The sequence below is a fragment of the Electrophorus electricus genome, chromosome 22 (genome assembly GCF_013358815.1).
Source record: "Electrophorus electricus isolate fEleEle1 chromosome 22, fEleEle1.pri, whole genome shotgun sequence".
NCBI classification, from domain to species: Eukaryota; Metazoa; Chordata; class Actinopteri; order Gymnotiformes; family Gymnotidae; genus Electrophorus; species Electrophorus electricus.
Window position 1 is genome coordinate 8,717,039 of NC_049556.1, and position 21,815 is coordinate 8,738,853.

The following is a 21,815-nucleotide window of genomic DNA, read 5'->3' on the forward strand; positions in this document are numbered from 1 at the left end:
GTCCAGCCAACTTTGGTGATTCCCTTGTTCATTAACACCTGATGCAACTCATCACTTAATTATCAAGTTCAGTAGGTGTCTAAGAGGAGGGAAATCACCAAGCTGTGCTGGACCCTGGCCTCCCCAGAACTGGAGTTTGATGCCAATGCTTTTTTGATTTTTGGATCTGGACTTAAAAATTAAAATTAATTGTTTTTTTTACCTTAAACTTTTTCCCTCTTAAATGAAATCCTACTCTGACTGGATTTACAGTCATTCCCTCTTTATTTTGTTCCATCTGTCACTCCTCTGCCCTCCCCGGCAGGGATAAGGACACACTGTGGCAGAGGTCGGACGCTCTGGAGTACAAGCAGAAGCTCAGGGCTGAGGAGGAGTGGTGGCTGGTGGACCGGGAGGCCTCACACTGCCTGGGCTGCCAGAGCCAGTTCAGCTGGTGGCTCCGCAAACATCACTGCAGGTAGACATCCCGCACGGCCCTCAGACAGCACGCCCCGCACGGGACGCAGACAGCACGCCACAGACCCCCTGCATGGCCCTCAGACAGCACGCGACAGACGCCCCACATGCCCCACACGGCCCTCAGACGGCACGCCACAGACGCCCCACATGCCCCGCACGGGACTCAGACAGCACACCGCAGACGCCCCGCACGGGACTCAGACAGCACGCCGCAGACGCCCCGCACGGGACTCAGACAGCACGCCGCAGACGCCCCGCACGGGACTCAGACAGCACGCCACAGACCCCCTGCATGGCCCTCAGACAGCACGCGACAGACGCCCCACATGCCCCACACGGCCCTCAGACGGCACGCCACAGACGCCCCACATGCCCCGCACGGGACTCAGACAGCACGCCGCAGACGCCCCGCACGGGACTCAGACAGCACGCCGCAGACGCCCCGCACGGGACTCAGACAGCACGCCACAGACCCCCTGCATGGCCCTCAGACAGCACGCGACAGACGCCCCACATGCCCCACACGGCCCTCAGACGGCACGCCACAGACGCCCCACACGCCCCGCACGGGACTCAGACAGCACGCCGCAGACGCCCCGCACGGGACTCAGACAGCACGCCACATATGCCCCGCACTGCCCTCAGCCAGCGTGCCGCTGCTATTGCCACAAAATGCTGCTATGATTTAGGCTACATGTCAATTTAGGCTCATATCAATGTGCTGTATATGGGAGCCCTTTTTTTTGGGCTAAGTTTATGGTTGTTTAACAAGTAGCTGAATACTTGCCGGAGAGTCAGTTTTTCTTTGTGTTCAAAAATTAATTTTCAATTAGTTTGGTTAACAGTGTGTGTGTGTGTGCGCGTGTGTGTCAGGCTGTGTGGCCGGATCTTTTGCTACTACTGCAGTAATCATTTTGTGATGACGAAGTGTGGGAGTAAGAAGGAGCGCTGCTGTTGGGAGTGCTACACGCAGCACAGCGCTGTGCTGGAGAGAGTCCCCCGTGCCGAGCAGAGCAGTCCCACACGCACGCCAGCGCTGGCAGCGGCCCACGCACAGCCAGGGCCGCCTTCTCCGCTTCCGCCAAGCAAAGGCACGCCCACAGGTGCATACCAACACACACCAGCAGACCACAGTCAGTCACCACTGTGCAGACCCAAAGTGTTAACTACAGGTACACACGCACTTACACGCCTGTCGGCCACATCTGTGTAGTCTCTTGTGTGAACAGACAAGTGCACACACTCACCTGTCACAACCTGCAACCACTGCAGACCCGTTACTATGCAGAATTACTGTGCAGACACAGACGCACACTCTCACACCCACACAGCTACCACTGGGCAATCTCAAGCTCATAGTTACGACCCGAAACATTTATACCCGTTCAGCTCCTGCAATTCAGTAGCACAGCACTCCATTGTGAAGTACCAAAGCCCAGATTCTGTTTTTGATCACCTCTTTGGGTGAGCTCGGGAAGCAAGTGGTGCATTCAACTCTAGAGCAGCAGTTGCACTTTCAGAGTGTCACGTCAGTTCATCCCGAGGTCACCCTTCTTCCCGTCAGCCTCGGACAATGCGGACAGACCATCCGGACAGACACTCAAGTGTCTGAGCACAAGCAAACGTGCTCAAGTGGTTGGTGATGACACGGATTAAGTCCCACACTGAGAGAGATTTTTAATGGTGAAGCCTCTCTGACTCTTGACTCTTTTTTTACAGACTCTTTCAGTGTAGACATTGGCTTCTAAATTTTGTCAGTCGTCCGAAGATTTGCTAAAATGCGAAATGACTTGGATGGCGTGGATGGTAGTTTGCGAGTCCAGTTTGCATTTCATCCGATGTTCAGCAATCTCGGGTTGTTTTCACAGTGAAACATGTTGGCAGATGACCTTAATGAACAGAGATCGAGCAGATTTGTGCTCTGTCACGAACGTCAGACCATTATGACAATTCCGTTTCCTCGCTCATCTGTTGCAATTTGATGATATGGTGTAAATGGGAAGATTTAAGCTTTCCAAGAAGTTTAGAAGAATTCCTGAACCCAACCACTAACAGTTCATGAATGTTAATGCTGGGCAGGTGGCTGGGGGTGGAGGTGTTCATTTCTGACTTCTCCATCCCTCCTTATCTCTCCCTCCCTTGTGGGGGGGGCGGCGTATGTGTAGGTGATGCAGCGACAGATGAGAGCCTGAAGCAGGATGATGGTGTGTTCGACATCATCACCGAGGAGGAGGTGAATGGACTGTACGACCTCGACTCCTTGGCCCATACCACCGCCGGCATGCAGGAGGTGGACGGTGAGGGCCAGCCCGCGAGGGACTTGTGAGTCTGTGCGCGCAGAATGCACGCACGCACGCACACACACACACACACACACACACACACACACACACACACACACACACAGCACACAGAATGCACATGCAATTATAGCACACTAAGTAAAACTTGAACCCAGCACGGCACTCAAAACGTAAAGCCGAATGCATCACGCCACTAAAGACGCGCACGAAAAAGAACGCGTCACTCCCACGAAAAACAGCATGCCACTGTAAATGCATAAACATAGCACATCACTCAGAGTGTACACACAGACACTGACCACCACCCAACATGCACACCAAGCACAGGGAACTGTGCTGGCAAAGGCATTCATCATTTTCCCCCGTCGGCCTCTTCCGCGCCCCGGGTCTACTTGGAAGCTTTTCCACCAGACCTTCTAAGGAACAGGAAATCATTTTAGGAGCAGGAAGGAAGCCCTGTGGTGTGGCTATGATGGGAAACGATTTCTCTTAGTTCGGGCTCTCCTTCTGATGAGACCCAGATCCTAACCTTCAGTTTCTTCCATTTATCGCTCAATACTCTCAATGTCCTAGAGGTCTTCGATTTTTTTAGACCTGAGCCCAGTTCTTTAGCAGCAATTAACAGCAACGTTTGCACCTGTTGGTTCTTGGCCGGGATTAGCATGGGGCACGTAGAGACCTATAAAAAAGTAATAATTGACTTTGTGCATACAGTTCGTTATATCAGTTCTAAGTTGATGAATACCTGTTGCTATAGTTTGTGTTTGTGGTTATGTAAAAAGTGATGTTTGCATGTTGTCCCACAGAGGCACCTCGGGGGACCAGGCTCCTGAGGAGCAGGAGGAGATGCCCATGACCGCACTGGATGCTGAGATCAATCTCCTCAAGTCAGGAGAACTCGCGTGAGTACAGGCACGCCTCATTAGCCACGCTCCCGTACCGCCAGACAGAACACCTACGGCTCATGGCTCCCAGCCCTGTGCTTGACTTCCATTTTCACTCATTACTTCTTGATGACAGATCATGTCTGAGGAAGGAATATGCTGGCAGTGTAACCTGAGAGCAAATGAAAGATATGTTGTCAGGTTTTGGGGCGCCTCCCCTACTTCCGGGCGAAAATCTGCATGGTTTTTGGGAAAATGTGCACGGCAAAGTGACTCGGGTGTCTGTGTCTGTAACTGGAGGGCTGCCGGCGCTGACGCGAGTAGTATCTGCTGTACATGATGGCTTACCCTCCTGCGGCGCGCGCGTAGCTCTTCTGTGCAGCTACACATCGATGAGATCCCGCAGTTCGGCAAAGGGTCCCGCGAGCTCTTCGTCAAGTCCAGCTGCTACAGTGCCATCGCCATCACCGTTGGCGACCAAGGCCCCACCGTCTGCTGGGTCTTCTCCTCCGAGCCGAAGAGCATCTCCTTCTGCGTGGTCTTCAGAGAGTCGGTCTGCACTCCTGTGGAGCAGGCCAAGGTGACATAGACAGACACACACACACGACACGGAAAAATCCACTTTAGATTTTATTTTTCCCTTTCGTTAGTGATGTCACACAGTCCATTGTTTGTACGAACCCACCCTCCACAGTACACAGTACACCCCCACCCTCTACAGTACACAGTACACCCCCACCCTCTACAGTACACAGTACACCCCACCCTCCACAGTACATAGTACACCCCCACCCTCCACAGTTCCTCCACAGTACACCCCCACCCTCTACAGTACACAGTACACCCCCACCCTCCACAGTACACAGTACACCCCCACCCTCCACAGTTCCTCCACAGTACACCCCCACCCTCCACAGTACACCCCCACCCTCCACAGTACATAGTACACCCCCACCCTCCACAGTTCCTCCACAGTACACCCCCAGCCTCCACAATACACAGTATACCCCCACCCTCCACAGTACATAGTACACCCCACCCTCCACAGTACACAGTACACCCCCACCCTCCACAGTTCCTCCACAGTACACCCCCAGCCTCCACAGTACATAGTACACCCCACCCTCCACAGTACACAGTACACCCCCACCCTCCACAGTACACAGTACACCCCACCCTCCACAGTACATAGTACACCCCACCCTCCACAGTTCCTCCACAGTACACCCCCACCCTCCACAGTACATAGTACACCCCACCCTCCACAGTTCCTCCACAGTACACCCCCACCCTCCACAGTACACAGTACACCCACCCTCCACAGTACATAGTACACCCCCACCCTCCACAGTACACCCCACTCTCCACAGTACACAGTACACCCCCACCCTCCACAGTTCCTCCACAGTACACCCCCACCCTCCATAGTACATAGTACACCCCACCCTCCACAGTACACCCCCACCCTCCACAGTACATAGTACACCCCCACCCTCCACAGTACATAGTACACCCCACCCTCCACAGTTCCTCCACAGTACACCCACCCTCCACAGTACACAGTACACCCCACCCTCCACAGTACACAGTACACCCCACCCTCCACAGTACATAGTACACCCCACAGTACACAGTTCCTCCACAGTACACCCCCACCCTCCACAGTACACCCCCACCCTCCACAGTACACCCCCACCCTCCACAGTACATAGTACACCCCACCCTCCACAGTTCCTCCACAGTACACCCCCACCCTCCACAGTACACAGTACACCCACCCTCCACAATACACAGTACACCCCCACCCTCCATAGTACACAGTACACCCACCCTCCACAGTACACAGTACACCCCCACCCTCCACAGTACACAGTACACCCCACCCTCCACAGTTCCTTAACAGTACACAGTACACCCAACCCTACACAGTACACTCCTACCTGAGTTGCTGTATTAAGCATTCACAGTCTGTCTAGTTTGCTGTAACCCACTGTCTAAATTTAAATTGTTTTATAAATGTTTAAAGGAGACTCCTAAAATTGCTCACATTTTAAAATAATCAGGCAGCAAGATCCAGTTATCAAAATACAAATGAAATCTTAGTCACTTAGTGCTCACAATCCTGGTGTGACTGGAAGACTAAAAGGGGGAGTGTTCCTTTAAAGAAATGTAAATCAGTGTACCTACTCTGAGATGTCTTTGTGCGGCTTAATGCGCGGAATCTCAGTGGTCTCATCGTGCGAGTTATTATGCTACAGCATTGTGTGAGGTTTTAGCTGTGATAAACTTGGAATAAGCAGAACTTATCTGAGTCTTAAGGGCCCTCTCTTGTGCATTGCTCATTTCAGATGGCCGTGAATGTGCATGTTCATTTTTTAGGTTCTGATCCCTCTGACTCGCTGTAACGCACACAAGGAGAGGATTCAGGGCCAGCTCATAGCCAAGAACCCTGGGGTCTACCTCCTCATCTTTGACAACTCCTTCTCCAGGTAGGCTCCCCAGGGCCAGGAACACAACCTTTTTAATGCCTGCAAAAACACATTGGTTAAGGCTGGAGGAGAGAGCCAAAACAAATCTAAGGGCTATGTTCCTGCAATATCTAGACTACGACTAGATGGTCTTATGTTTAAAATGATCGTGAGAATGCAGAGAAACCTAGTAACCTTCACTGTTTGCATTTGTGCGTTCTACAGCCACAAAAGATGTTTTCTACAATGGCCATCGTGATTATTGCATAAGTCACATGCAATACGTTGGCGTTCCTTAACAGCGTTCATTGTATCTTTAGGTTTCTCTCCAAGAAAGTCAACTACCACTTAACCATCGAGAAGCCAGTCATCTATGATGGAAGTGACTGCCTGTAGGAATTTTAGTTTAGTTTTGTTTTTGATGGGGTTGTTTTAAGCTCTCTTTTCTTTTATTCTATTTCTGATGCTTTTAGTCCTAAACTGCGCCCATGTGTGCCAAGTGTTTTATGTTCCACAGGGTTTCAAATAGCCCCTGTACTTTAGCACTAATACAGTAATGAGAAGAACCATTTCTGTACCCTGAAAGGTATTCACACTGCTGCACAAATGCATTAAGCAAGGTTATATGTGGTATCTGTAATGGATCAGTAGCCATTACTAAACAAATGGCATATAACACAGTCATACATACTCTACGTGAGAATATTTTATATATTGTTTTTACTTTCTGGCAAACCTTTATGGATAAAATATCTAAATTTGTGTTGTATTCATTGGCACACTACAGAATAGTAAATGTCACATCGTCAGCACTTCATCCGCTATTGCTAATGTGAATGAAGCCGTGTTTCCAAATTGTTTTCGACGCATCCACTAATAGATAACATTTCACACGCACACCAGGAAGAAGCATTCAGAGTCATTTGTTGGTCTTTTTAAACTCCAGCCTTGAATGTAAATTTAGTATTGGAGACACTATCATTTTCCTTTGACAGCACATCAAAGGCCTGATTGTAACAGAGATGGCTCTCTTTTCCAATGCTCTGAATGCTATGGGAGTCAGGGAGCTAAAATAAGGTACAACAGTGAGAGTAGACATGTTCAGCGCTGCAGGAGCTAACCTAGTACACTACTCAGAGATACCTGCCGTGCCTCTAATAAGGCATAACTGATGAGAAAGCACCTGGGTCAAGTGGTATTCCAGGGTTAATTAATTTCACTAATAAACAAGCTATGCATTACATACAGATCCTACTGTTAACATCACTAATTGACATAAAACGGAGTGAAATGTCTTCCCTCCTCATAACACTAGTCAACAGTGATTTTGCTTCACGCTGGATCCAAATATGTTTCCAGACTATTTCTATCACCCATATTCTTTTTATTCTAGTATACTCGCATGTCATTATGTGCAGTATAGAAAATTGGTAAGTGGAAAGTACTGCTGCACACTGAAGAGGGGAGGTTCCTGAGGCCAAATACAGGCCAGCGTCATGCTTTGTGCATATTGAAAGTGTAATAACAACCTTATTTATGAATAATTACTATATACTTAATGTAAATGTATACTTAATGGTCTGTCACTTAAAAACCACACATGATAAATGGATTCTAAAACCAGATTCCAGTTCATTGTAAAAACCTTATAATGTATACTAACACCCACCGTCTGTCCGTTACTCACGATGGGAGATGAAGTATTCGTGATTTAGTGCATTTTCTCATCCAGCTTGGTTTCAGTTCTCTTAACTCTTTTCTACTTTTGCTGTTGTATGTTGTAATTCTTAGTGAACAGCGTTCGTTTTGCTACTCCACTCTCTGGGTTTAGTTCGGGTTGTAACTGGTCATTTCTATGACCATTTCTGTATTACGTTACTTCTCTTTACAATCCAACAAAGCAGAAATGGCTAAATTCATTGCTGCTTTGTACTGTAGCTTTGGTGATGCAATCATTGATTTATTTTTCGATCATGGACAATTTGTGCAATTCTTCTCATATTCATATATATATAAAAATGCTGCACTTTAACCTAAAATGATTTGAGAACTATTTTTAGACAAATCCATAAGACCTTTATAAGAGTTGTTCAGGACATTTTATATAAACTGTTGAGTGGGTAAGTCTGAGTTTACTTTAAACAATGCAGTCACCTTGTGTAGTTGTCACAAGAGATTGTAAACATTTTGAAAAATATAATAAAAGTATATTACTCCATACCTGTTGTCCATTTTTTATGAGTGTAAGATTTTTTTAGATTTTCATTAGATTCTATTTTATGTAGTTTTTAGTTTATTTGAGTATAGTTTTAGTTCATTTTATGCGAGTAGTTTTTGATTTTGTTTTCTGTAGTTTTAGTTTTTATTTAATTTGTTTTTGATATTTATTATGCAAGTTGTGATGACAAGGTTATATCTGACAATGTTATCATAATTAAAAGTGCATGCTGTATAAATGATTTGATGTATGATGTATATGTATTTGTATAAAGGTCTGTGGTTACAACTGCAACAGAGGACTTGGTGTTTAGCGTAAATGGAGGAATACAAAAACGACTATGTTATACAAGAGTTGTTGTGCATGAATTCTGAGCTATCTTTTTACAGAAAGTATAGTTTTGGAAGCTATAGCTAGCTTCCTAGTAATAAACGTTGTAATACAATATAAACATTTATACAAACCTGTCCACATAAAACCAGAATATCCATCGGTGTCCTTATTTTAATTTCACCAAAAGAATAAGGAATAAGGGAATCTATAAAGCCAAATGTCTAAGCTAAAATATGAAAACTAAAGGGGTTTTTTTTCTAATTCTATTTATTTTTTAGTGTAGTAGTGACCATTATAATTTTGATGTAGTTTTCATATTTTTTTTAAATTATCAGTTATATTTTAAAATTTATTTCACTCAACAAGTACATTTTGGTTACTGCTCATTTTTGTTAATGTGCGTTTAGGTGTGCATCCATATATGTGAATATCTGTGTGTGTGTGTGTGTGTGTGTGTGTGTGGGATGTTTGATACCTAGATACATCGTTATGTTTGTAAAATGTTATCCTTAACAAACCTTAATAAAAATCTTCCAAGCATATCTACAGATTAGAAAAATTGGAGAAGAAGTTATCAATCCCATCCTAAGGACCTCCCTAGTAACCATGCATTTATTCTGTTCCCTTGTCCAGGTAGTGAAGAGCTCTGTGGCACTAATGACCTCCAGCTAGGGGTCCCTCTGCATTGAGAATTTCTGTCTTGGAGAATAATTGAGGTTCTTTTTCAGGATAAAATAAGCATGATGGAGTCTTGGAAAACTAAGGCTCAACAGAACCTTAATTACTTTTACCTAAAATTAAAATCGCATCATATCACTTCCACATTTGCCAATCCACCAGCACGTGCCTATACATTCCCCGTCACGTGTATGTAGGCCTGCTGGCGCTTTCTGTAGTGTTCCCCTCTACCCTCTACCTTAGGGCGGCCCTACTGATCACTTCACCCTGCTGTTTGCTGATTGCTCTGATTTCCGTCTACTTCTCCCTTTTATGAAAGTTGCCAAGGTCGGAACCGTGGCACCACGAGCTGTCTGCTGTCCGCGAGGCGGGACAGGCCGGTGCGAGTCAATCAGGAATTAGAGGCTAAGCACGGAGACCAATCAGACTTCATGAGAATTCCTGGTAATATTTGCTCTTAACATGCATAAATCCGACGATTCTGGCTGCTGCGCGCACATGGAGAACTAGAAGGACGAAAGACAGCAGCAGCAGCAGCTAGCTGTTGTGCGCACACAAATAAATAGATCGCTCGAACAATATGGGTGGAATTATGCAAGTTTTTATATCCCCCGGAAACCGCAATTACGGTGAATGCACTGGCTTGACTGGCGAGTCACAGCCTGCGATCCGGCTCTCCCGCGTGTATCGCGCTCTTGCTGGCCGCAAAAAGGGGCATCCGGTGCGCTTTAGTGCTGCGCTCTCCCGCTGCGCCTCGCGCGACGCTTGCTTTTCCGGAGACGAAAACGCAGGGCAGGCAAATGTCTCGCATGCACTTAGCTGTTCCGAAAGTAAACACGTCCTCTGCTGTTGTGCGTGTCCGATCAAGTTTGTTTCATTCCTAATAAAGTATTACGACAAACCAAAGCCACTCTTTTGGAAATCTTTGGAAACCTTGAAACCAACATCTTATTCCAACATCGCTGCATGTGAATGACAACAGTTATGAGTTTTGCTCGATGGCTCTAACGACAGTAGAACCAATTAAATAACTACTCCAGCGCGAGGAATTTGCAGGGACTGGGTACAGACACGGCAGAGACAGCCCTGTGTACACCCGAACAGCTGGACAGACGGTCTCTGCGTCTCATCTCCTCCCCTGGCGCGCGGCGGTGCTCGTGTCTATAAAGGACGTCCGCGAGCAGAGCCTCTTCAGACACGCCGAGTTATGTGCAGAGCGCGCGGCGGACTGTCAGCGGTCATTCCTTCGTGCGCGACAGCCAAGATGCACGCACTCGCTTGTTGGATGGTGTGGTTAACATCCCTTACAACTGTGAGTATTGACTCTTCTCTTACATTATGAGCCTTTGAGTCTTTCATTTGATTTATATATATATATATATATATATATAAAGCCATTAAGCCTATTATGAGGAAATATTAAGCACGAAACCAGTAAACTTAAAACGGAGTACCAAATACGCTAAACTGCACGTTAAAGGTAATCTGCCACCGCTGAGCTGTCAAGTTATCACCCTCCCCTTTTCTACGTTTTAACAGGGCAGAATCTATTTGTGGGTTATGCTAATAATTATTAAACATGCATTCAGCTGAGGCGGGATGATGGAGGCTGTGCTAATTGTTTTAACTAATGTATGAGTATGCCGTCGTTTTTTCACCACACCGATACCGCCACGTGCTCACTATATTTCCATCACATTCTCTGCACTGATTTCCCTCCCGTTATAATAGCAGCGACTAATCCGAAAATGCTGCATCCACTCTACGTACAGTATTTACTTCCACATTTGCACAATGACAATGAACCCTGGATTTGCCTATAAGCAGAATGTATACGCACATGACCAACGCAGTGTTTTCCCGTAAACTGTCTCTTTCGTATTAATGCCAGTTCATTTGGTATTATTTTGATTTAGGTTTCGCTGTGTTTTATCATATAAAAGGGACCTCAGAAATCTGGCAAATAAAATAGTTTTAAGTTGTCTGTGACTCAGTGATTTCTGTAATATGACAGATATGTCTTTTTCGTGACGGTTTTCAAAACCTTCACACTAAGTCCTTAAAGCACTAGGCCTCTGGGCACGTGACTGAAGCCTGCTTGACATTCACAGATCTCCACTGTCATTATCTGCTGTCATCATCTCAGCGGGCCTTCGCTTCCTGTGCTCGCTTTTAATCTTGAACGGGTGTGACGCTGGGAGGACTTACCGTCTGACGTTATCTTCTGGCACCTTACTGACATACAGAATCACAAAGTGTATTTGAACAAGAAGTATCTGTACTCCAGCAGACAGGACTCGAAATTATTATGAGGTTAAAGCACAGAAAGCCGCCTTTATGCCTACACCACACAAAAATGATGTCCTATTTTATGCATAGGCTCGCCATTTCAAGAGACAATAAGTAAATGTACAGATTAGGGCTATTTTGAATAGTCTGTCATCTTTGACAAGTCAGTCATCTTTGACTCTGCAGTTAGTGACTGCCTGGAGTCTGTGATCCACAGATGTGTCTGGATGCTGCAAAGCTTCCCTTGTGATGCTGGGGTTGTGCAGTCCTGTTGCACAGCTGCCTTTGGTCCATAGTTGTTTAGATGGATTTTTGTATTGTCTTGTGTTCAAGAAGTGAAATGCATACTCAACAGGGCTCAGTCTAGCTAACTGACTAGTCGAGAAAGGTCCATTCTTTGGCCCTGACAAGCTCCATAATATTGTACTACTCAGTGCTGGCAGCAGTAGCTCAGTGATTAAGGTACTTGACTAGTAATTAGAAGGTTGCCAATTCAAGCCCCACCACCCCCAATTTGCCGCTGGGCACCGAAGCAAGGCCCTTAACCCTGAATTACTCAGGTTGTATTCAGTCTGAACTGTAAGTTGAGTTGAATAACAGCAAAACATTTGGTTGGATCTAAACAGGTAAGATGCTCCTGTACACTTCAGGCATACTGCTTCCACTTGTAGCCATGGACCGTGTCATTCTGACATGAGAATGAGATGTTCTTTGACACAGATCACAAGCAGTTTCCTTCTGTTTCACTCCACATTTCACTCTTTCAACCCTTAGAGGTTAACCTCTGTCTCAGCTAGGCCAGAACTCTTAAGGATTTTTTGAGGCTCGCCCACATCCAGCATCTTGTGTTAAACCCTTTGCGATCATTGTAGTGTATTCTTCTCTTTATCCTTGTCTTTAACACATTTATGACTACATCCTAGGTTGTGTCCTTGATCTGTTTGACAGCCTCTCTTCATAACCCCCCAAAAAACAAATCTTCAGTCAGCTGTTATTGTGTTAGTCTGTTGGCTTTTTCACTAATGCTAAGCGTCTTTTTCATCTTTTCAATGTAGCAAACAGAGTGTGACACTTATGATGTTGTGCCTGTATCTGTGATCGATTGATTCTAATTTTTTCAGCCTCATGACGTCATCGACACGTCTTTGGTCCTCATGTTGAAAGACAAGAGCAATAGATCCCAAAACCTCAACTAGAATTGACGCTACACATTCTGTTAGCACTCGTGCACGAGCTGACGATGCCATGACATACAGGCAGGAAACCGAGCAGCTAATTTTCCAAACTGTCCTAAAGTTGGAGGATTATTTAAAAGAGCATGACTCATCCAATCAGGATATTTTACCCCTCAAACGAAAGTTGACACTTCAACTACCCATAGTCGATGTACGACAAACCCAGTATGGCACACATCTATATCAAGCGGATACTACCAAGAATGTCAAAATAGAGGTGCACAAACAGGAATGTAGCTCTAAAGAAAGCAAACTGTTTTTCAAAAAACGTTAGGTATTTTATAATCAGACCAAGTCTTCAAATGTGAACATTTTTTCTACTATATGAGAGTGTAATTACAAGGGGCTAATGAAAATGTTCCCAATGTTGTGGTATGGATTCAGGACATATTACCATCCTTGTGCTAATGCAAATGCTTTGTCCCTGTTAGTTTTTACTTTTCTCTGTCCTTCAGGCTTAAGTTGTCCTCGAACCTCGGCATGTCCAGACTCAACCCCCTCCCTCTGCAACCGGAGGCTCAGCTCTCATGACGTCACGGAGATTAGAATAATTACTTCTGCCCATGATTCTCATACACAAACCAGATATGCACATCTCATCTATTACCTGCATGTCACATTTTGAAAACATATTAAAGCCATATAGAACAATTTAGGATTGAATTGTGCCAACCTGGCACCATGAGGGATCTATACATTTACATTTACATTTTTGACATTTAGCAGATGCTCTTATCCAGAGAGACTTACAAAAGTGCTTTGCCGTCTACTCATAGAATGCATCTTCGCCCGTACAGCATGCGCAGAGGCAGAGCTGGGCACGAGTCGTGTACAAAACAATGACACGTTTATTGCAACACAAAACAAGGATGACTACGTGGCTCGCAGGCTAACGGGGTTGAAACATCGACGATATTGACACTTAAACACGAGACTTATATACACGCACACTAACGATACACAATGAGGAGCAGGTGTGAAACACAGGGAGGGCGTGGCCATACGGACAAACGAACACACACACACACACACACACACACACACACACACACACACACACACACACACACACAGATGTTTGGGAGGAGGGGCCATATCGTGACAGAGTCAAAGATATCATTGACTACTGCTAAATAGAGGAATCAATCCTGACACCTAGAGGAAATTATATCAAATAACGATAAGTGCAATACTAAACAATACTAAAAAATAATTGCTTGAAATGTTTGAAGTTAAAAAATAGTATTATAACATTTGGTGCAGGCTTAGTGGTCATGTAAATATTCCACAAATGGATGAGTCTCCAGTCTGCATTTGAAGATGGCAAGGGGATATAAGTAAATGTTATAGGAATATATAGGAATATAGGAGAAAGTGCTTTCTTACATTCATTACTGTTGCACAAAATATACATGTATTTTACATGTATATATGTACACACACACACACACACACACACACACACACACACACAGCTCTGGAAAAAAATAAGAGGCCACTGCAATTTTTTCTTAAATCAGCATCTCCACATGTACAGCAGCCATTCCATTCAAGTGTGTGTGGAATTCCTTCACAGACACACCTCATTCTATTTAATGAGATGCTGAATAAGTGAACACCTTAACAAAATCCTGTTCTAACGAGCAACAGTATAAAAACCACTGCTGCTGCCATCACTATTCACTTGTTATAGAACCATCTGGATGGGAAAAGGAGCGCTAGGACTACCCAAAAATTAGTATAGTCAAAATACAGCTACAGACCATGCCAACTGACTTGAAAAGAAGGGTTCAAATGTAGCTTTACTGGCAGATGGAGTGTGAGCGTCAGGTTGATTCTATCTTGAAAATTTCAAAAACTATGGTTCATAAGAACAAGGTCAAGCAGCAAACACATGGGACAACAGCAGCTACAGACTGGCAAAGGTTGAAAACGACTCTCTACCGACCGTGATGATCGACACCTCATTCAAATGTCACTTAACAACCATAAGGTGACGTCAAGTGACCTACGAAAAGAATGGCATGCAGCAGCTCGGGTGAATTGTACAGCAAGGTTCAAAAAAGGCTTCTGGAGGCAGGACTGAAGTCGTGCAAAGATAGAAAAAAGCCCTTCATCAATGAGAAGCAAAGAAGAGCCAGACTGAAGTTTGTGAAAGACAATAAGGATTAAACCGTAGAGGACTGGAGTAAGGTCACCTTCTCTGATGAGTGCAGTTTTCAGCTGTCTCCAACACCTGGTCGTGTAATGGTTAGACAGAGACCTGGAGAGGCCTACAAGCCACTTACAAAACTGTGCTGGAAGAAAACTTGCTTCCTTCTGCTCTGACAATGTTCCCCAACTCTGATGATTGTTTTTTTTAACAGGACAATGCTCCATGTCACACAGCCAGGTCAATCAAAGTGTGGATGAGGGACCACCAGATCAAGAACCTATCATGGCCAGCCCAATCTTCAGACCTGAACCCCACTGAAAACCTCTGGAATGTCATCAAGAGGAAGACGGATGGTCACAAGCCATCAAACAAATCCGAGCTCCTGGAATTTCTGTGCCAGGAGCGGCGTAAAGTTACCCAACAGCAATGTGAAAGACTGGTGGAAAGCATGCCAAGATGCATGAAAGATGGGATTCAAAATCAGGGATATTCTACCAAATATTGATTTCTCAACTCATCCTAAATTGGAATATTAGTACTGTGTTGTTTATAAAGGAATATGAGCTTGTTTTCTTTGCATTATTTGTGGTCTGAAATTTCTGTATATGTTTTGTTATTTTTGAAAATTAGTCCTTTTCATTAAAAAAAAAAATGCTCTAAAATATAATATGTTTATCTGGAATTTGGAAGAAATGTTGCCAGTAGTTTATAGAATAAAACAAAACTGCTCAGTCTGGTCAAACACATATCCATCAATTGTAAAACTATAGAAACTGATCATTTTGTAGTGGTCTCTTATGTTTTTCCAGAGCTGTATATATATACAGATATTCAACAGTACAAAAAGTACAGACATTAAGATACAGACTATGTGACATGTCATCATAAATATTGTGCATTATCCTGACACTGTACATAACATTTTTGGTAATCTGCTGCTTCAGATGACTTGCAAAATCCATGTATAGGAAATGGGCTCTTTCCAGTCTCTGAGCAACAGTCATGACTGCATCCATTCACACTTTTTTTTTAGGGTTCCATATACGAGTGCTCATTGCCTTGGCAACTGTACCGAAATTGCATGATATAAAGAATGAGAAATAAGGCCTTAAGCACCATCCATGAAATGAACTCTGCGACCCTTTTTAGGGTATGGGTCACATAATGGAGCTCTATCCCACCATTTAAATGGAGTTTGCTATAAGGTGCAAGGGGCTGCTCGAACATGGCCCGTGTAAGCGGGACAGGGCTGCATGACACGCGGGTGCGTTTCGAGGTCCCCTAAAACTGCGCAGACGCCATATTTAGTCCCTCTCTTTGTGCCACTGGTTTGTTTTCTTTCTCTTTCTCTGTCTTTCTCTTTCTTTCTGTTTTCCCCATTAGGGCTGAGTGCTGTGATTGGACAGGTGAGACGCAGGAAATAATATTTTTTTGTTGATCTTATTCCTTTTTTCAGAGAGCGCTCTTTTTATCCTCCACGTTGGCAGCGTTTGTTGCGTTTTGGGGGCCTGTACTCACTGCAGAGGGGCCTTTCCCTCTTCCGATGAGAGAGAGATGTAAAATTACCCCTGTAAACAAACAAACAAAAAAAGGCACAAATGGTTTCTCTAATAATTCAACACTTTGTTCTAACAGTGATATTACCACGATTTTGTAGGATTGGGTCAAGGAAGCAGCCATTAAGTGAGTGCATTATGTTGGAAAGATGCAGTTATAGTAGAAGAATGAAAAACCAGAGAAAAGGATCTCCAAAAACATTTGTTTAGGCAAAATATTTTAGATAGCAGGGAAGTTTTCATTAGGGGAAGTTTTTAGCTGTCTCTTGTTATTATTGGAGATCTGTAATGGTAAGTGCCGCAGGGTGCGGAGCAGGATGCACAGACTCCCTTGACAGAGACAGACGTATATTAACATACAACGCAGACGACGGTGGCACTCACACATAATGTAAACGGTGAACATGAATACACATGTAACTAGCTTGAACAAGGCGAACCTTAACAAAGGCTACAGGAACAATGACCATCAATGATGCACACACCAACAGTGGATTAAATACATACAGACACGCAACATTAAACCATGTGCAGGTGTGTGCTATCAAGGAAGGCATGGTTACAAACAAGACAACGTGAATCCCACCGCACGCGCCGGGCGATACCACGTGACCAGTGGCAAGGGGAGCATTCTGTGACGAGGTCTTTTCCAGGGGTCCTCTCATGGGACTGTAGTATGCGGCAAAGAATCCCCACTATTCAAAAGTGCACCTGTTTTGGTTGTCCATCCCTTGGACTAAGTGTTTGGCCACCACTTAACCAAGTTGTTACTTACTAATATAAAACTTAAATACAGTACTTGTATTTAATCTGTCAAAACTAGATGTACTTCAGTTAACGTGATTATACCGAACACTGTCCATGGATTAAGAAACGCAAATGCTTCAGGCCACCGGCTCCCGTGGAATAGATACTGCAGAACGACATCAAAGGATGAAGATGATGAGATATTCCCGACTGTTTGATCCAATCAAGCGCATTGTCTGTTTAATCAGCTGTCTTAATGAGATTTGCGAGAAGAAATGTGCATTACTTTGCATTTCTTTCGCCGCACACGTTGTTTTCCCCTTGACCTCAGAGACAACAGAAGAGGACAAGGGAAATGTGTCAGGCTGCGCAGTTCAGCCGATACCCATCAGCCACCAGTAAAGGTGCCGATACTGCCGACAGAAGTGCGTCTCAGTCCGACTTATCTTTATCAAACTAGGTTGTCTACCGAGAATCTCGTTTTTGTCGCTCAGTAGGGCACCCGATTTGGCATCCAGCGGGCATTTGGCTCGGTAGCCGACCGATAAGCCCCAGTGTTTTTCATGACGTAGTGTTAATCGGGTACTGGGAAATGCTGAGATGGCTTCAAATAAAAATCTTGATCGTATAACCCCTTTTCACTCCAGCAATCACAACTCCACAGTACGTCCACCAGCATTTGCTTCTGATTGGTAGATTAGCACTTGTTTTACACAAAACTGAAGATTTCTAAAACTGTATTTCATTTATTTATTTAGGCAGCCACATAAATGACCATATACAGCTTCCTAGGTTTCATGCACTTGATATTGTTATTAACATAACCAGCATCTCTTCTACCCTGTATTTATTTTTTCTTGGGCCCCAAGGAACCAGGAAAGGAAGGTTAGAGAATGTAACTATTGCCCCTATACTCTAAGCATTGCCCCTACACTCTAGGTATTGCTCCTACATTCTAGGTATTGCCCCTACACTCTAGGTATTGCCCCTACACTCTAAGTATTGCCCCTACACTCTAAGTATTGCTCCTACACTCTAAGTATTGCCCCTACACTCTAAGTATTACTCCTACACTCTATGGACCTATAACCTGCAAACACGTGTCTGTGTCTGTTTTTTGCCTTTAGATGAGATTTTTGAAAAAAGCTACACTGTACATAGCTATTACGCTACACAGTAGATACCTAATACTTCATATCCTATTTTTCTTACTCGCGAGCTTTCTGTCAGACCTTGGAGTCTAAGAGTGTAGCACAATACTTCTGCCATTCCTAGGATTGTGCTTTTCTGCTTTTTCCAGACTCCAGACAAAATTGGAATACATAAAGAAACAAAACACAAAAGCTAAAACTCGAAACAAGACACAGTGATGGAAAACAGGTATTGCCTGATTGGTTACTTTTGTAACATGACTGCTTCGACTTATCGCATCACTTGTCAAGGTTGCACAGTGAAATGCCATATGTATCCATACAATGCTGTTTTTAACTGCTTAAGTGTTTGAATCCAAGGAAAATAATAAAAAAGCAGTTAATGCATGAACGCACACAGAAAGGCACACAGAAATGTGACATATAGAAGTGCATATGGAAATGAGCCTGGAACCAATCCTAGGTTCAGACTCAAGTATTCAGGACAAGTGTGAGGTGTGTTCCCCAACTAAGAATTTACATCGTAGAATCTGATTAGTCAAGTCTTGCCTATTGTGAAATCTTTTTTTTTTTTTTTTGGCACGTCAGATCGTCATATAATTTTCATTTGTGACAGTGATTTCCGTTTTCTCCCATTTTCCGTACGCCAGATAAAGGGATAAGTCACTCAGTTAAACAATTTGTTTTCTTGACTTGGAATAAGAATTTATTCTATAATAAGATCTTTTGTTCTCTAATTATTTGAAAAGTCTGAACTGTGATGACCGTATAACAATGTTGTAGGTAATGTTGAAGTGAAGTAAGACTCATGTGTGGAGATGAGTGACATTTATGGAGGTCAGTTCCATAAACAGAAGCCTCTCCAGAACGCATGGTATAAACACGGACAAAACAAAACCGATAGAAACAAAGCTAAGCAAAAACAAGGTGAAACATGGAGAGAAATACAACACGTAATGAATGACAAAAAAAAAGAGTCTACAGGATAGACAGTAAAAACAGACAAAACAGAGCTGAAAACATGCGGTATATGTATACACACACAGGCAAATGAACACAAAAAACATGCAGCTAAGCATCATGGGAACCAGTGCTGTACCTGGTTCGGTTGCCCCCCTGTTGTACCAGGTTCTGTTGCCCCCTACTGCTATTCCTGGTTTAGCCCCATGCTCTTCCCTTTCTCTCGATAACTCTAACCCTGTGACTAATCAACGTTCCCGCCAAATAGCAGAATAAATATCCTCGCCTCATCAGTCGGTCTTTCTGCATGCACTGCATTGGATTGTTAACTATCCGGCGATGTTGTGTTAGATGACGTCTCTGCGCCTGTATTTCTGTTTGCTATTTTCTGAGCGATGGTGTCTAAACCCATCGTTGACTCAAGTCTCCTCCTTGCTTATGTCGTGCATCAAGGCATTAATGCAGACTTGTATTACATTTTTGAGAGGTTGAAATGCATTAGTGGTAAAAGCCCTCTTATCTCATTTTCCTGTCACATACTGATAAAACCAATTACCAAAACCCACCAACTAAGTGGACCAAGGCTAGTAATCTGTAGCGTCTGTCATGACAGTCATGGTGAATACATGTGGGAAATGAGGTTGCTATGTAGTTGTGTGTTCATAAAGAGCTTGTTTATTTATTTGAAAACTTTGCTGTTGGCAGATCTTGGCAGTTGAAAGAAGCCAATTTTGATAGGCATATACAATCTAGTCAGATTTTATTAGTTTTGCTTATTTAGAAGCAGTTTCAACCAAATATTGTTACTGATTGCTATTATTAACTCACTGGTCATTTGAAGCTGAATAGCAATTTTCTGTTCCGTCTCTTCTGCAGTTGGAAGAACATTATGGATAGATCTTCAAACACATGTTCACATCTTAAAAAATATGGTGTACTGAGTCATAAAATGTTTTACATTTGTTTAATATTAGTAATTAGTGAGTAATTTGGCATGCTTCCCTTATGTTCTGAAAAGGCGGGAAAAAAGTCTTTTAAGCGATATCACAAATCTAAGTCCTGCAGTCCTTAATCCTGCCATGCAGAAGAATTCTGTCATATCCGCGCGTTGTTGTGAAAATGTCAGCTAGAGCCGTAGTTGCTGCGTGTGATAATAGTATGAATTCACACAGGCCTAATGTGTTTCACCGAAGCAAAGGAGCCAAAAAAAGCAAGTGTAGATGTTCTCCATGGCAACAGCAGTGGGCGAAGCTATAGAACGCTTCACATGCTCAGTATGGCTCCGGGATGCAAAAGTTTGAAATCTGTAAATATTCGTAAACTAGAGCTCAACACATCAAATGTCTTATCTTCATTCTGTTGTAAATGCTCAACTGACAAACAAAGAAAAACTTTGCATGATGTTGTATGTATTTATTTACACTTGCTCTTGGTTGTAGAAACAGGCTCGATGTGCATCTACATAAATAACTTTAGAATTACTTCAAACCTGATAATGTTTCACGTGCTGTTTAAAGAACATTCAAACTCGCTGCCCTGGAAGTAAAACCAAGGTGAACAAGAATGTTGATATGAAACAAGATCAGTATAATAACAATAAGTCAGTATTCTTCTGAACAGAACTATTTTGTGGCAAGCATTTCCTCTGACAAAACTAACCTATTTTTTTTTAAATCCAGCTTTCTTCAAGTTAGTTGTTGCCAGCTCCTGAGTGGCAAAACAGAAGAGTGTTCCTATCATCTGGAGATCACAAGCTCAATCCCAGTCATAGTTGGCCAATCACAGTTTCCAATCATAGGTGTCTGTGAGCCCATGCGTCAGAAGGAACCAGATCCACCCCACCCCCAGCCCTGAACGTTGAGCTGTTGCCAGTTCCACCCTGCTAGCCTCACCCTCTATTACACCACAGCTGGCAGCTGGAGAGGATGACAGCGAACATGTGCATGAACTCAGCCTCACATAGTTTCAAAGAACAGCTCAACACACTTTGGAGGAGAACACGTGACCTAGCAGACAGTTGGCCAGCCACAGCCAAGGCTGTCCTTCCCTCCGTGAAGACAGGAGGGAAACTGTTTTCACACGAACACGGTGTTTTCAGGACTGGAACCAGCGACCTTGCAGAGGGGCTAAGCTTGGGAGGCTAGAATTTTTTATTTACACGAAACTCCAGAGTCTCATATAGCCAATAAGTTGATGAAAACGCGGCAGAAACAGAAGGCGTATGCCCATTGAAGAAGAGACGGGGTGACCATAGCTGATTGTTCCTGGCGATCCTCTGACACTCCGACCCTTTATGTAATCCATGTGCAGTTTATAGTCACAGATCAAATGCGGTTGCTTGTCGAGCTACCGACTGTGGTTTCACACAAGATACAGCAG

At 44.0% G+C, this 21,815-nt stretch overlaps 2 protein-coding genes across 11 annotated transcripts in view; both read left to right on the forward strand.

The window, feature by feature from the left end:
• The window catches only part of fyco1a (FYVE and coiled-coil domain autophagy adaptor 1a), a 28,938-nt gene extending 20,606 nt beyond the window's left edge, over positions 1-8,332 (forward strand). For 8 of the 10 annotated variants that reach the window (XM_035521299.1, XM_035521301.1, XM_035521297.1 and 5 more), the window contains 7 exons: positions 305-457; positions 1,333-1,631; positions 2,625-2,781; positions 3,569-3,664; positions 4,016-4,226; positions 6,026-6,135; positions 6,435-8,332. In XM_035521299.1, coding sequence (XP_035377192.1) covers positions 305-457; positions 1,333-1,631; positions 2,625-2,781; positions 3,569-3,664; positions 4,016-4,226; positions 6,026-6,135; positions 6,435-6,510 — 1,102 coding nt within the window. In that variant the 3' untranslated portion in view covers positions 6,511-8,332. Of the gene's footprint in view, positions 1-304; positions 458-1,332; positions 1,632-2,624; positions 2,782-3,568; positions 3,665-4,015; positions 4,227-6,025; positions 6,136-6,434 lie in introns of those variants that run through there. The other 2 variants (XM_035521306.1, XM_035521307.1) reach the window with 2 other exon arrangements.
• A 2,261-nt stretch (positions 8,333-10,593) lies between these two features.
• The window catches only part of ghrhrl (growth hormone releasing hormone receptor, like), a 28,565-nt gene continuing 17,343 nt past the window's right edge, over positions 10,594-21,815 (forward strand). The window contains exon 1 of the mRNA XM_027028908.2: positions 10,594-10,655. Within this exon, the coding sequence (XP_026884709.2) occupies positions 10,608-10,655 (48 nt within the window). The 5' untranslated portion in view covers positions 10,594-10,607. The remainder of the gene's footprint in view (positions 10,656-21,815) is intronic.